This window comes from Pundamilia nyererei, unplaced genomic scaffold (genome assembly GCF_000239375.1).
Source record: "Pundamilia nyererei isolate P.nyererei 1_Seehausen unplaced genomic scaffold, PunNye1.0 scaffold00136, whole genome shotgun sequence".
NCBI classification, from domain to species: domain Eukaryota; kingdom Metazoa; phylum Chordata; class Actinopteri; order Cichliformes; family Cichlidae; genus Pundamilia; species Pundamilia nyererei.
Genome location: NW_005187537.1, coordinates 271,618 through 285,871, shown reverse-complemented (window position 1 = coordinate 285,871; position 14,254 = coordinate 271,618). Strand labels below are relative to the sequence as shown.

At 41.1% G+C, this 14,254-nt stretch overlaps 1 protein-coding gene across 6 annotated transcripts in view; it reads left to right on the top strand.

The window, feature by feature from the left end:
* Positions 1 to 14,254, top strand: part of marchf8 (membrane-associated ring finger (C3HC4) 8) — a 91,464-nt gene that overhangs the window by 16,213 nt on the left and 60,997 nt on the right. For all 6 annotated transcript variants that reach the window (XM_005743812.1, XM_005743807.1, XM_005743810.1 and 3 more), the window contains exon 2: positions 10,288 to 10,489. In XM_005743812.1, the coding sequence (XP_005743869.1) occupies positions 10,394 to 10,489 (96 nt within the window). In that variant the 5' untranslated portion in view covers positions 10,288 to 10,393. The remainder of the gene's footprint in view (positions 1 to 10,287; positions 10,490 to 14,254) is intronic.

Below are 14,254 nucleotides of genomic sequence, written 5' to 3'. Positions count from 1 at the left end.
TGTAAATAATAAAACAAACAAACCAAAAAAAAGAAGAAATCCTGTCACCTGTCAGCCCGTCATACTAATTATTATGGTATGCAGTGTCTTCTCTTTTTTTAAACTTGTTCCTTATGCTTTGATCCTTGTACAACTATTAGCGTGACATAAAAAAAAAAATTCCCTCAAATTTCTGCTGGTTGCCCGGCAGACTCATTGTGACACCAACACCTCAGGAAGTTGCTGTGAACAATTACTCTGAAGGAGTGGGAGGAACCATCCTCCAAGTCCTCAAAGTGCCTGATGCCTAACGAGCTGCCGCAGCTTATTAAACTTTAGTCTGAGTCTTTGAAAGCAATGCTAGATCCCAAGAGGTTCTCTGTGTAGTCCTGGAGAAAAACAAATGTGCTTTTCAGAAGTTAAGACACAAAGAAGCGTCACCTAATTCCGGAGTTTTCATAGAGGATAAGTGTAAATCATGAGGAAATAGCCTTTGCTAAGGTGCCGTGCTCCGCCCTGAATGGCCTTTTCAATGACATAAAAGTTAATAACACAACAGGTGGCGCAAGTAGTTATACAAGAAATGCGCAATAGAAAAAAATATGGGGTTCTGTGGAAATTATAGTGCTAAGTATTGAGTAACTAATTTCTTCATATTTTGCTTCCGAGGAGCCACACTTGCTTGTAATTGTGTAAAGTGGTCTTGAGCAATAGCTTTCCCGGCTTTCAAAGGTTTTCTTTGGACATTGGCTGCTTTTTCATTCATTTTTAGCCCATTTGCAGAGAAAACATTTTCAGGGAAAAGTTGTTTTGTTGTTGTTGTTTTTTAAATAAATCATTCAGGCATGAAAAGGGCACCCCAACCCAAGGGATGAGTCAGTGTTGTATCTACACATAATTGGAAAGAACCAACTTTAAATAGTGTTGTTTCTAGCAGTCTGCCACAAAAACACATTTACACTGAAAGTCATGTCCTTAAGAAACAGGAACAAAACAAACAAACACAGGAAACTGGGAGAAAAAAGCTGAGGTATGTAGAATTATTCAAGAGCTTGGCTAAAAATGGATCTTGTGGAGTGGTGAATCCAAATTTGAGACTTTTGTTGAAATCATCATCAATATGTACAGAGGAGTTCAGGAAAAGGGGCACAACAGGGATCTTTGGTTTGGTGGAATTCTAAAAATTTGATTTTGATCCACCATGAAATACTATCTGGGAATCATCTGATTGCCAATGGTTTCATTTTTCAGCATGACAATGATCCCAAATGCACTGCTAATGCAATAAAAGCATACCTGGATGGAAAAAAAAACACAAAATGGGACACTGTCAGTCTTGGATCGGGCCCCAGAGCTAGAATCTCAGCATCAATTTAGCAGAAAATAAACAAAAAGCAGCAAACTTCCAAAAAAGAGATTTAAATGTTCTTTAAGAAGCCTGGAGAATTAATTCAGAAGACTACTTGAAGAAATTGCAAGACAGTTCAGGCTATGTTTGAAGGTCATGTAAAATACTGACTTTCTAGCTCTCTGGAGTCATATATTGTATTTCAATGTAAGTTATTTACCTGTAAATACACCAGCGCATTTCCCATTTCCCTAGAAATCTAGAGAAATGAGGGGTAACTGAAGACTACTATAATTATCATCGGTGTGTAAAATAAGATTTTTATGTAAAAATATGAATTTTGCTGCAGGATGAGTCATTTCATCCCAGTTTCACTTGAAACTGAATTTCCCTGTACTCAGGGCAGAGAGCACTGCATCTATTCTGGTAATGGTGGTGAGAGAAAAAAATGTATACTGTGAATTAACACATCCTCTGTCCTGCATTTAATCGTTAAGCTGAGGGGGAGTTTCAGAAGGTCTTTATGAGTATGCACGCTTCTATTTATGTCGTAATTTTTGCTCCTCTCGGTCTATCTGCTCTGGCATCGCATGAGTCACGCCTTCCCGTCACAAGAAGAGAGTCAAGGTCATTTTACTAAATGTGGGTGAAGTTTTTTTGTGTTTATAGATGCATTAAACAAGGAAGGCACTAACTCGTGCATTTTTCTAGTCAACATGCCTGCTAATCCCAGATGTCAAAAGAGCTCGTTCCTCCTTCTACACAATTAATCACCTCCAAACTGGGACTCATTTGCATATAATAAAACGGGACAGCTAGGGATACAATGAACTTTAATCAAAAACATCTATATTATTAATCTTGCTTTTAGGATAAATAGCAATTTGGTAGTCAGAAAAGAGAGTGAAATATAAGCCACGGTTGTGCAAATGATGCAGCTACAGCTGAAATGACAATAGGCTACAAACATTATGGTAATTTATTCCCAGTACTTTATGAAAAAGTAATCAGCAGTCTTGGAGCTCGGTGCGGCACATCCTTGTGTGTTTGTGTTTTTGTGTGTGTGTGTGCTGTCTGTGGCTGTTAAATTATCCAACAGTTTAAGTTTGACAGCTAAATTTGTTTAACATTTTATTCAAAGCTATGAAAAATAGCAGTGCCTATTTGTGCAAGTGTACGAGGCCTTATCAGAAGAGTCCATCAGGTCTAACTGATGCTCTGTTAATCTGAGCGGAGACTGGAGAGTCTCTGATTTCTGGCAGGGCATCAAGTCTAGTTGTCGCTGCCAACACAGCTATAGCATCTGCGCCATGGTAAAATTGTGCCCGCCTTCTCTCCCCTGACTTGTATCTTTTAGTGGAGCCGCCAGTACAACATGCAACCATATTTGTAGCCTTTCCCTTTTTTTCCTTTCCTCTCGTGAAAGAATTCAGTGACAGTCGCACATCCCCCAGAGGGAGAAATTGCATTTCCAAGCGTCATACTGTACCTGCCAAATGAACACTGAATACATTTCTATGAGACAAAAATAATAATAATTCTGAGAGCTGTATGGAGCATCTTAATGAGACACACCATGCAGTTGGGAGCTTACTGTGGCTACTACAGTCACATTTGAGCATTTTATCACTCATTAAAATGCAGAACAGTCTCTTCATTAGGATGCAACATATGGCTGAAATTCTTCCACGTCCAACATCTTTCAGACTCTGTATCTATCTGATATGCTCTGTTGGTATCTGCCCTAACCCACTAATCCTTTGGGAAGACACCTCTTTAAATATAGACTATAGCTATACTACAGTGATGTTTGGATTGATTGATACACAGCTGAGTTTTTCTGCCTGGTTGCACATCAGAACTGAAGAACGCGCTCTCGACCATATCTCGGGTCTGATCTGACAGCAGGGACACAGAGGAGCCCCTTGGCAAACGGAGTAACAGCAGAGCTCATCTGAGCAGAACGGAGAGCAGGGCTGTGATTTACCTGGCTCAGGAGCAGAGAGGGCCAGAGATGGTGAGAAGGGCTGAGTTGTTTTTCAAATAAATAGACTTCATTGGGTAATAGGAGCTAATATTTTGATGGCTTTGTCTCTGGGTGGATCCTCTGTGGCCAGGAGTCTTATCTACTGGGGGGGCAGTTTTGCCATCTCGGAAATATCAAGATGTGTTGTGACACATGCAAAAACAGAATATCCTGAATTTTACTCTTTTTAAATTCCCTCTGAAATTTAAGAGTAAACTTTGTTTGAAGTTTGTTTTGTTTTCCTTCATAATCTGAAAGAATATTAAGAGTAGAAGTGATTACATGGAAAATAAAGTTCCTCCAAAACAGACACGCTAAAGATTGCTTGCCCGTAACACCACAATGACTTCCTGTTCAAATAATTGGTACAGAAAATTATGAGAAAATGACCTGCTCCTTTGATATGTGACAGCAGCAATAGTGTTTTAAAGTAAGTCTCAGTAAAATATGATTATTGTTTTGTAAAATATGGTCACAATCAGGCATTATTAGATACACTACAAAGTAGGACGTGATGATTCACTAGTCGTCACAGTGCCTCTCACTCATCAGGTTCAGTTTTAATGCACCGAGCTTTCACAGAGGATTTGAGGTCTTCTGTTATTAAACCACCCTACTTGGACTTTTACACTCTGTGTGTGGCACTATGCCTCAATTCTTTCATCACAGGCTAGATTTTGAAAATTTGAATACAGGCCTCAAAGAAGACATGTTTTTTCCAGTTTTTCTGCATTTTTGCCAGTGAAAGAAAATAAATTAATTAAAGGAACTTTTTTTTTGCTCAATAGATCAGCATCAGCCACTGACGTCTGAACAATTTTATTTGTCATGGATGCAGTATTTTTATTTTATTGTTTTGTACCATGGCACACAGCATATGTCCATACAGTAGTCAGATTTGTCCCATAGTTTTGTAAGCATGCCTGGATTCAGTGCAGGCACTGCTACTGTTATTCTACCTACCAGCAGCCATGTGAAACTCACGAATCCCCTCTGTCTGGTTACAGGCTGTGGGATTAAAGCCTTCTAAAATCAAATTTAAATGCACTCTGTTTTTCTTACATATTGGTTTTATGAATGGCTGGTGTTTGCTTGAAAACTGCCCTCACACAGAAATGTGTTTTGAATTTTTTTTTACTGACATTATGTAACCATTTAGAAGTGCATTATAAGAAACTATTGTCCCCCTTAGAAATTAAGCTGACCCTTGAGGCTGCTGCCATAGTAACAGGTTAACTTTGAATTGAAACCATAGGAGGTCTGAGATTGGTTGGAAAGTTGCTAGCATTTTAATGGTGTTACAGTGAACTCTTTGACTAGTAGCCAGCCTGGAGGACACACACACACACACAACAGGAAATGGCATGATGTGACATCACATCCAAAGGACTTTATGACAGCTTGATTGACAGAATCAGTTTAGCTTTATTAATCCTAAAATATTCACACTTAGAGCTCTGAACTGAATGTTTAGACATTGTTATATCGCAAACGTGTTTTCCCAGCTGTCTTTCCAACACATCTCTCGCCCCATTAGTGCAACCTCTCTGTCCAACAAAGACCTTAGGTTTGAAACACAATGCCAATTAAAAGCAAAGAGTGCTGTTGGGCTTACTGCAGTTGTTATTTTTGGGATGTATAGTAATGAGCTCGCTGGTGCAGCAGCACTATGTGTTGTGGAGACAGCGGCGAACATTGGTGTTGGGTCATCGGACTGCGCCTGGGAAACATTTGAGCGAGTGACACGGACCATCCTGATTTATCTCATTCCTCCTTCTTGTTTACTTCACATCATAGTTCACAAAATGGCTTTTTTAAAATTAAGGCAAACCTTCGTGGATGAGCTACAGCGTGAGCTTTAATGATTCTTCCCTGTGATAATTCCCTATGGGCTTTACTCGGTCCCTGACCCACACTCATTTACTGCAACTCATTAGCCTCATGCACACAGGTGCAATATGACTCTAAGGGCTTTGTGCCCATCAAAGTGACCTTTGATTCTTCGCTCACACTAGGGAATAAATTATTTACTGTTTTTGCATCCGAGTCCGTTGTCTTTAATGTAATCAAGATTGATGGTGAGGGAAGGGAAAGGACTCAAGAGCTGAAGTTTGGTTAATAAAACCTTTAACATTTAACAACTGCGGTAGCGTAGCAGCTCTGTAAAAAATGCCATCAGTTGAAGAAATTACGTCCACGTAGACTCGGCGGCCGAAAAACCACCCTGACATCTAAATATGGTTAAGGACACACGGCTTTCTGCAATAGCTTGGTAAATGGTGCACTGAATTGTCGAATATAAATGTGCTTTGTTTTGTTTTCTTCTTCTTCTGGGAGACTCTGCTGCGCTTTTGTGTTTCACAACAAAACAGACTCTTTTATTTTCAGTGGTATGTGAATCAGCAGTTCGCGACAAAGATGAACATCTTTGTATGGCACCGTTTCTTCTCTGCACCCCACTCCCCTCCCCTCCCCCGTTGTGGTATTGAGTTGACCTTGCTACTGTATAAACGCACCACAATGAGCAACCTCTGCAGGGTTGTGTAGAGATGGATGTTACATAAAAGGAAAAACTGGGACAAACTTACAGAAGAGCTTCAGCGTTCCTTGGCATAGTTTCTCAAAGTTTTTGAAACTCTGCTGTTGTGTATTGATGATGGTGAGAGTGGGCGGGCTGCTGTCTAAAGCAAACCCAGACTAGCCCTTTAGGGTTCTGCTCAACCAATTGGTAGAGCACATTTTCAGGCCCTATATCTAACTGAGGCTTTCACTGAACTAGACCTACCTTATTGAGTCTTTTCTACCAATTGGTTTACATCCGTAATGCCCAAAAAAATCCACCAGAAGGCACTGTGAATGTAAACGATTAGCTCTTCTTATCCCTCTCCCAAACAGGAAGTTTCATGTTTAACAAGTACTATATGGATGCTAAACAATTATATGGCTAAAAATCACATGGTCTTGTGGCATGATACCATCCACCTTCAACCACAGTGTGTTTGAGGTCATGGTTTCATATGAAGCCAACAGGGCTGGCACTCTCCACCAGATGAGTGGGGTTTTAAATTGTTCGGCCAAGTTCATCTGGCATCATCCGCGACTTGCTGCTGTATCAAGGGGGATCTACATTCTTCAATGCTCCCCTCAGTGAAAAGGAACAGAAGCTACCGCTAAGGGGCCAAAGTTGTAAAAAACAGTATGCAAACCCATAAAAGAACCTCAGCTCTTCACAAGTTTCAGCTTGGGCCAGAACTTGCACACCTCCTTGGGTGTCAGGTGCATTGGTACTGTATGACCAAACTGCACTGGTGGAGCTTCCCTGATGGCAGACAAAGACCTGATGAAGAAGGGCCATGGAGCCTTTGATTACAGGTCTGATGAAGCTCTGATTGCAATAAAATCGTTTGACACCAAATGTGTCAACCTAAACAATGCCTGTGGGTTCATGCCTCTTTCATCGGTCAAACGGTGGAGCAAAGAGTCCAATGCAAAGATCACCATTCCATGCCCATCACTCATCCTGTATATAATTAGCATATGGGAGGAATTAAGCTTTCTGATATTATATTACACCTGTATAAGACAAGTTATAAGTTACAAGTTAAGGAGATGGCATATTCCACTGTTCGGATACATCCTTGACTTGAATACCTGGTCTACAAGAGGGACTGTGCCCTACTGGACCAGAAACCGATGGCTCTCAAAAGGATTCCACCTGGTTGTGTCTGAACCAAGTTAACAAGCCAGCATCTAGAGTTGGACAACCATGATTCAGCTCTCCAAGACCACAGAATAAATGCTACACCCTAAGACCCCCACGACCAAAACCACAAGCAGATGTGCTTGATTTCCACTGTTTTTATTTTATTTTATTTTTTTAAACGAAAAATGATTTTGCACAGTAGCATTCAATCAGACGTGGCCTGAATATGAATATTTTTCTCATTTGCAGATTAAAAAAATATGTATTTTGTTGTTTGATATAATAGTTTCCTTTGATGGAATGAAAACCAGCAATGACCACTGGTATGCTACTAGAAATAAACTGTATCCAATGCCCTGAATAGTTTTTGTCATTAATTTGATTATAATTTGGCCCTTTATTTGATTTTTTTTCGACTGTATTATCTACTGTACTTGTATTTGCATTTCATACTTTTACCATGAAGTGACAGCTCAACCATTTGGTAGAGATCAATATTTTAAAAACTACAGGGTCTATTGAAAAACAAAATTGATTGTGGTTATTACTCACCCAAGTCAATAAGAAATGCAAACAAAAAATGTTTCCATTGCTTTTTTCTTGGTGTGGACCTCAAAGAGTTAGCTAAGTATTCAGCTGGGTTCAGGTCCTAATAATCATGAGAGTGTAATCGCCTAATCGCTCAGGGCCTCTTTGTGCCATTGGTGAAATATCTGCATTTGTTGTTACTTCACTGATTTCAAAAACAGACGGGCCAAAATGTATATTTAACCCAACAGAAATGTTAAAAATAAACAGTTTATTATGCACCATTATGAAGCTGTAAACAAATTTAAGGCTGTATTATTTAAGCGTTTGGTAATGTGCATAATTTGCAAACAGTTGCACTGATCATTAGGAACAGCCTTGGATGTTTTAAACGAAAGGAGGTTTCCACTGATACAGTTATTGTTTTCAGTGCCTCTGCTTATAAAAATCAATGTATTTATGTATTTTTTCTAGAGCATCTGCAAGGATAAACAATTACACAAGTGATTACGTGTGGAGAAAGAAGGAGTATCTCATAATACTGTCGCAGCACGTTTCCCACAGTAATGACGGCATCAGTGATTCTGAGATTCTAAATATGGTGCAAGATGATCATCTTCGATATATACCACCTACATAAGGGGGGAGAAGAAGCAATGAATATGCATGTATTCTCTGCATGTTGAATTAGTGTGCATTGCTATTTTCTGGTAATTTGGTGTATTAACCATTACTGCCTGCATGTTTAAATGCTGTGTTATAGCAAGAGGAAAGCAGACATGATGCACACTTTATTGCCATATCAATGCTGTGTGATATTCATCTGATGATATAACCGTCTGAAGGCAAAGAGTGGCTACACTTTGGACCGATTGTGCATTAGGGTGTTCATCACTTAAGAGTAGTTTGTTTTTTTTTTGTTTTTGGGTGCCGAGGTGCTTTCTGCTGCCTCTTTATTACACCGCCCTCCCCCACACTGTGTACTGACATCAAGCTGAGACTGCCAGCTGTTGCACAAGAAGCTGATGCGTCTGCTGATGGTGCGTAATCACCTCTCCATCTTGTTGAGTACTTATCAGATACAGTGCGGTGATGAGCTGAAGTGACAGCTCTGGCTGCGATGGTCTGATCGTCTCCTCAGTGAGACTGTGTGGCATTCTCAGTCCGAAGCCCTGAATGAGTGCCGCCACCAACCTCCCCGCTTTTCCCCCTCCTGCACTGGTTTCTGATTACTGCCATTTTACTGACCTCCCATCTGTCCCGCTTGCTTTTTGGTGTCTTAATCCAGTCATTTTCATACTGTGGAGCTTGAGGGTTTGTTTGGCAGGCTGGGCTGCGTGCAAACACACACACAGTCACATATACAGCCTAGTGGTGAGAAGGAGCTACAGCTTAATTGCTGTCAGTGGGAGTACAGATGGCTGCATTAACTGAAGTTAATACGACCCGTGTGTAAAACCTCTTGTGTAACTCCACAGGACAGTCCCACGCTGCTGCTTTCATGACTCTGACTCAATCAGATTGAAAGAGAAACCGACTCGCCACCAGTCACTGCTGCAGAAAGTCTGAATCCAGGTTTCTGGAAAAACAAAAGTGAATTCATGCACGCCCCCGCAGTGATATGGTTTACACTTTGGAAATCACCCCTGTGGTAATATATCTCACTCGGCGCTCGTGCTGTTCAGAGACGGCTCTCTTTTGGAAAGTCGTAGCTGACTGTGCTTTTGGGATTTGAGGAAAGTCTGAAGGTCCTTTAACACTGTACTCCGGGTCAGAAGGGCAGAGGTGATTATGGGGAATGCTTTCGTTTTGTTCTGATTTAAAATCGTAAACTAGTAAAATAAGTTTGATAATAAAACACCAAATACAGCAACATAGATGTCTTTAAAATACACAGATGCCTCATAATAATCACTAAGAATACACTTATGCATACTCAGTTTTGCACATAAATGCAGCATAAATCTACAAAACAAAACCCAAGTCAAAATTTTATGATCAACACATCATCAGCACTTAGTATTTTAGGTTTTCTCAGGTCTCAGCTAACAATAGGGTCTCCACACGGGCCTTTTATCTGCTTGCAACTCAGCGGTGCTCAAATGTGATTGGTGCCTACAACCAAGATTCTTACAGTTGACTAAACTAAACTGAAACATGCAAAAGTCAAAGTAAAATGGGAAAAAAGCTAATTAGAAAATACAAAACTATCATAAACGACTACTTCAACGACTACTTTAACTAAACTAAACCAACAGAGAGCCTCCCGTGTCAAATATCTGCCAGCAAATGCTGCACATTCATATGCAGATATCTGTTGTATAGACATCCTTTTTTTCCTTCCTTCTTCCCTTACATCATATGTAACTGAAGCCACATTACCATAAATAAAAAGAGCTAGGTATATTTACACATGAATAGCCAGACTCTAGAGGTTGGCTCTCTAATGCGAAGACTCACACTCGTCAGCATTTGAATTTAATCAACTTAGACTTTAAAAAAACCCCTGAAGAATCCCTAAAGAAGTCAATCGAGTAATGAGCAAACCAGGTGAAAACACACTTGAGTGTTTAAAATGCAGCTGTACCACTTCAGGGCTGTCATTTCTTGCTTCTTACTCCACATTTGCATTTCATCTCTCCAGCTGCTCCGACAGAAAACGATGCTCATGTTTAATTTTGATGTAATGTGTGTCCTCCGCAGGGGCGGTGCTGGCAAGGTGTCGTAGTTCAAACCAACATGCCCTTTGCTCTGGCAGCGGGACAGGAAGTGTGTGTGTGAGCGTCCCCCCCCGGTTGGCTCTGCTGGGATGAACATGCCACTGCACCAAATGTCTGTCATCCCCCGTGATGTCACCTCGTCGCGGGTGTCGGGCAGCGGGAAAGCTAAAGACAAGGACAAGCAGGTATGTGAAGAGTTTATGGGATAAACCGGGTCATAAATATGAGGGGCAGGGACACAGCTGACAGATATGGGACGGTTGTTATCTGTAGTTTTTGTTCCCTGGACGAATGCAGAAAGATCTAATTCAACACACCTTTGATATTTGCTGCCCAAAATCTGGACAAGTCCCTAACAAGGCCTGTAAGTGGGTGGGGGGGATGACTTATTTCACCAGAAAGCCAAACTTTCCTTTTTTATGATCAGGAGACAAAACTCTAAAGTGGCTGTTAGGAGTTATGAGTCAGTCTGGAGTGATGGAGGAAGTAACGGTGCTGTTTGTTTTCAGTTTCCCGTTGACAGTCACATCTCCCCCCCTTGTTACAAACCCAAGCCTAGCCCTTAAATTTTTATGACTCAAACCATTTTCTCAAAACTTTGTTAAATATCACCAAACCTCAGCATCGGCACTGTCGTCATAAACGTCTTAATGTGCAGTGCTGTTTCGTAGGTTCATTACTCCTCAGCCTCTGAGAGCCACACATCTCTTCAAAAAGTCTGCTTTTTATTTTTTTACACTGTGGGGGAAAAAAATAGTTCCCTCACATTTTCCCAGAGCAAACAAAGCCTCGGTTATATTGTTGCAGCTTTTGTTTTGTAGTCGTTCCCAAAGCCTGAGTCGAGTGTTTCTGTTTAATGCCACTTTAAGTTATACTGTATTTACTGTCACTCAAACACCCACAGGAAGAAAATTCTCCAGATGGCTTAAAACGTAATTATTCTAACCTCTTTTCCTTTTTTCCCCCATTTTTAATTTTGCTTCAAACTGGGCTCGACAGGGTGGAAATGTTGTAAAACAACTTAGTGAAATGCCTCGGAGGAAGATTGGTAGAAATGTCAGCTTGAGCCCAGACAAAAGCAAAACGGTTTTAATTCTGTGTGACGAGAGCGGAAGATAAAATGTGCGAAGGTGGGAAGTAGAGAACGTTATCCCAGGTGTCCTGTCAGAGAACAATCAGAAAGTTAATTTTTTTTTGTTAATGGCGGGGCGGCAATCTAAGCACAGAAACGTAAATTCTTCATTACATTTCCCTCGCAAACAAATTATTTCTGCTGCCTGTGGGTTGAACTGAGATTTGTCATCTGATGTCAAAGCGCGGGCTGCTTTTTTCCATTTGTGCCTGAAACCACCTTTAGGCCATCCGGTTTTGCAGTTTAAGGTGCTGCAGCACATGCAGGATTTATTCTTTATTCTTTGTGTTTGCAAATTGTTCGCCGTTTGGTTTTTTTGCAAAATAATTGAGTCGAATCACCAACTCTGAACACTTTTATCTTTTTATATTTTGCTGCTTTTAATCTGAATTTTTAATAGTCAAGGAGATTTTAACCACAGATTTCTAATCTGAAAACGCAAAGATTTGTGAAAATATGAGCTTCAGAGACGACGATTAGTGTCTGCCTGATTTTAAGGTTCTGACTAAATATTAGTCTTTGTGCTTTTTGAAGCATCGGGGTTCTTTTTAAATTAGGCTTTTCATCGTGTTTATCAGTAATAAAAAAGAAAACCTGCAGTACAGCTGTGGCCACATTCAGTCTTGCACGGACTTTGTCTTTCTTCTGCTACTTTCTCTCCTGCATTTATCAAACAGCACACTGACGTGCTCTCAGCACGAGAACAAAGCGAGGCGCTACGACGATATGTGGGTGACCCTCTCTTCCTCCTCACCCTCTTTTAGAGCTTCACCAACTGCAGCAGCGCAGGTGTTCCCAACAGGTTTCCTGTATTTTTTTTCCCTGCATGCACACACATATTACTGACTGATCCAGTGATGCGCCCGGTCTGTATTGGTTATGAAACTTAAGAGTCATTGCAGAAGTGAAAGTGAACTGAAATTAACTGAGACTATTTGACATCATCCTGTTGTTTAGGCAGGAAACGTGTTTATGGAGCTTGGAAACCTTTTTTGCAGGATCCATGTGAAACAGGATTGAAGGGTTTAAATCTGAGAGCAGTTGTAGGAAGGTTGCTTCAGTCTGTTGGGAATAAAAGTGAAACCTTAAGCTTTATGCTGTCTGGGTGGCGGTGTTTGGTTTCCCTACCGCAATGTTTGCTAACAGTGTAAAGGTCCAAGCTTTGTCTCTGCTTAGCCTCTCACTCTGTTTCTCTCTATCAGTCTCTGAGTGTCTGTGTCCTGCTGGCTGAGCTTCCTTGTCTTTCTTTCTTTTCTTTTCTTTTCTTTTTTTTACCCCCTTGAGGAATAACTGGATAAACAGTAACGATTCCAGTCCTCCCCATGGAGCCATCAGCAGAGAGGAAAAAGGAGAAAATGAGTGTAGGACAAGAGAAAAGGGGGGAAACAGCAAGCGTTTACTGTGAATGCTGATGAGCTTGAGGGTCCTGGAGGTGTGTGCGTGTGCCCGGACTTTAGTCACAGAGCGCAGACCCATCTGGCCCTCTCAGACAACACAACTGGTCTTTTAGCGCCTCGAGGAAAAAGAAAACGCACAACTTTCCTCTGCTTAGGATTCAGAGTTAGTCAGCTGCTCCTTCGGAGAGCAACACATCTTGTAACTGTTGCTGGCCCCTCTTCGGCCTCGTTCCTCCAGCTCCGCTCAAGCTCGTCTTCTTCGAAATTCTCTTTGGCGGTGTGCTCGCGGGCGCTTTGTCTACGCGCTCGAGTCCTTCACTTGAGAATTCATGTTTGGGAAGATAATTTGAGGTTTAAAAATATTTTAATAAGAGCATCAAACGACTTACGGAAGTTTTATTACTTGGAGGGGTGGGTGAAAGAAAGTTCTCAGCCTTTGCAAAAAAACGGTCAGATTTGTTTGAGTCTGGGGTTTTTGATAAGCTCTGCAGCAAATGGATTATTCGTGAGATGACAATAAAGTAAAGCTCTGGAATATGTTGCCAGGTAAGGATGGAGGAAAGCAAACCGACTCGGCTATTTGTGATGTGGGGAATGTATACTTAGCTATCTGTGTTTGCTTGCTAATTATCGTGGCTCCATCTGCAGGGTGACTTGCTGCCTGTTTATATTGTATAGTAAATCACAACATCATGCCGCATGAACAGAGAAGGAAAGCCTCAGGAGGTGCAGCTGTGTCTCTAATTGTCATACTTGATAATAATGCAGACATATGGGATCTCAATAACACTAGTATTATATTCAGTGGCTTCTGTGACTGTGCATACACCGAACACTGTGATACCCGATACCTGCCCTTTTTGATGCCGCATTTATTTTCTATGAAAGCACAGAGAGCGCTGGAGGCTTTTTCCTTCAATAAGTGTGTGCCGGAGTCAAGGACAGAGGGGACTGTTTCTCCTCTGATGTTTGGCGGTTTGATAACAGCTGCCGCCGTGGCGCTCCTGGGCACTGATGGAGCGTTGTCGGGCTTTGTAGACCAAGATCAAACACTGACCACCGCGGCAAAAACTTAACAAAGCCTCCGGGATAGACTGGGACCATTTAATGTGTCTGTCTTTGCTGTCATAATGAAGCAGTTGTTGTTGTTGTTGCTGTAGCAGAAATTGGTTTTGTTCCTCAGGTTTAATGCCGTTTGTCCGCCGGTTCGTACATTATTTTGGATGTGTTCCACAGTATTTTAAATAAAGAAAAAAGATCACTAACATGACAAAAATGAAGCACATCCCTACATTTATCACACTTTCATGTGCAGATTTGATGCCACAGAGAATGATAGGAGCAACTTGTCTTATTTAAATATCTAAAACTGAGTTTCTGTATATCTCTTTGCTAATGAAGTGTGTGTGTGTGTGTGTGTG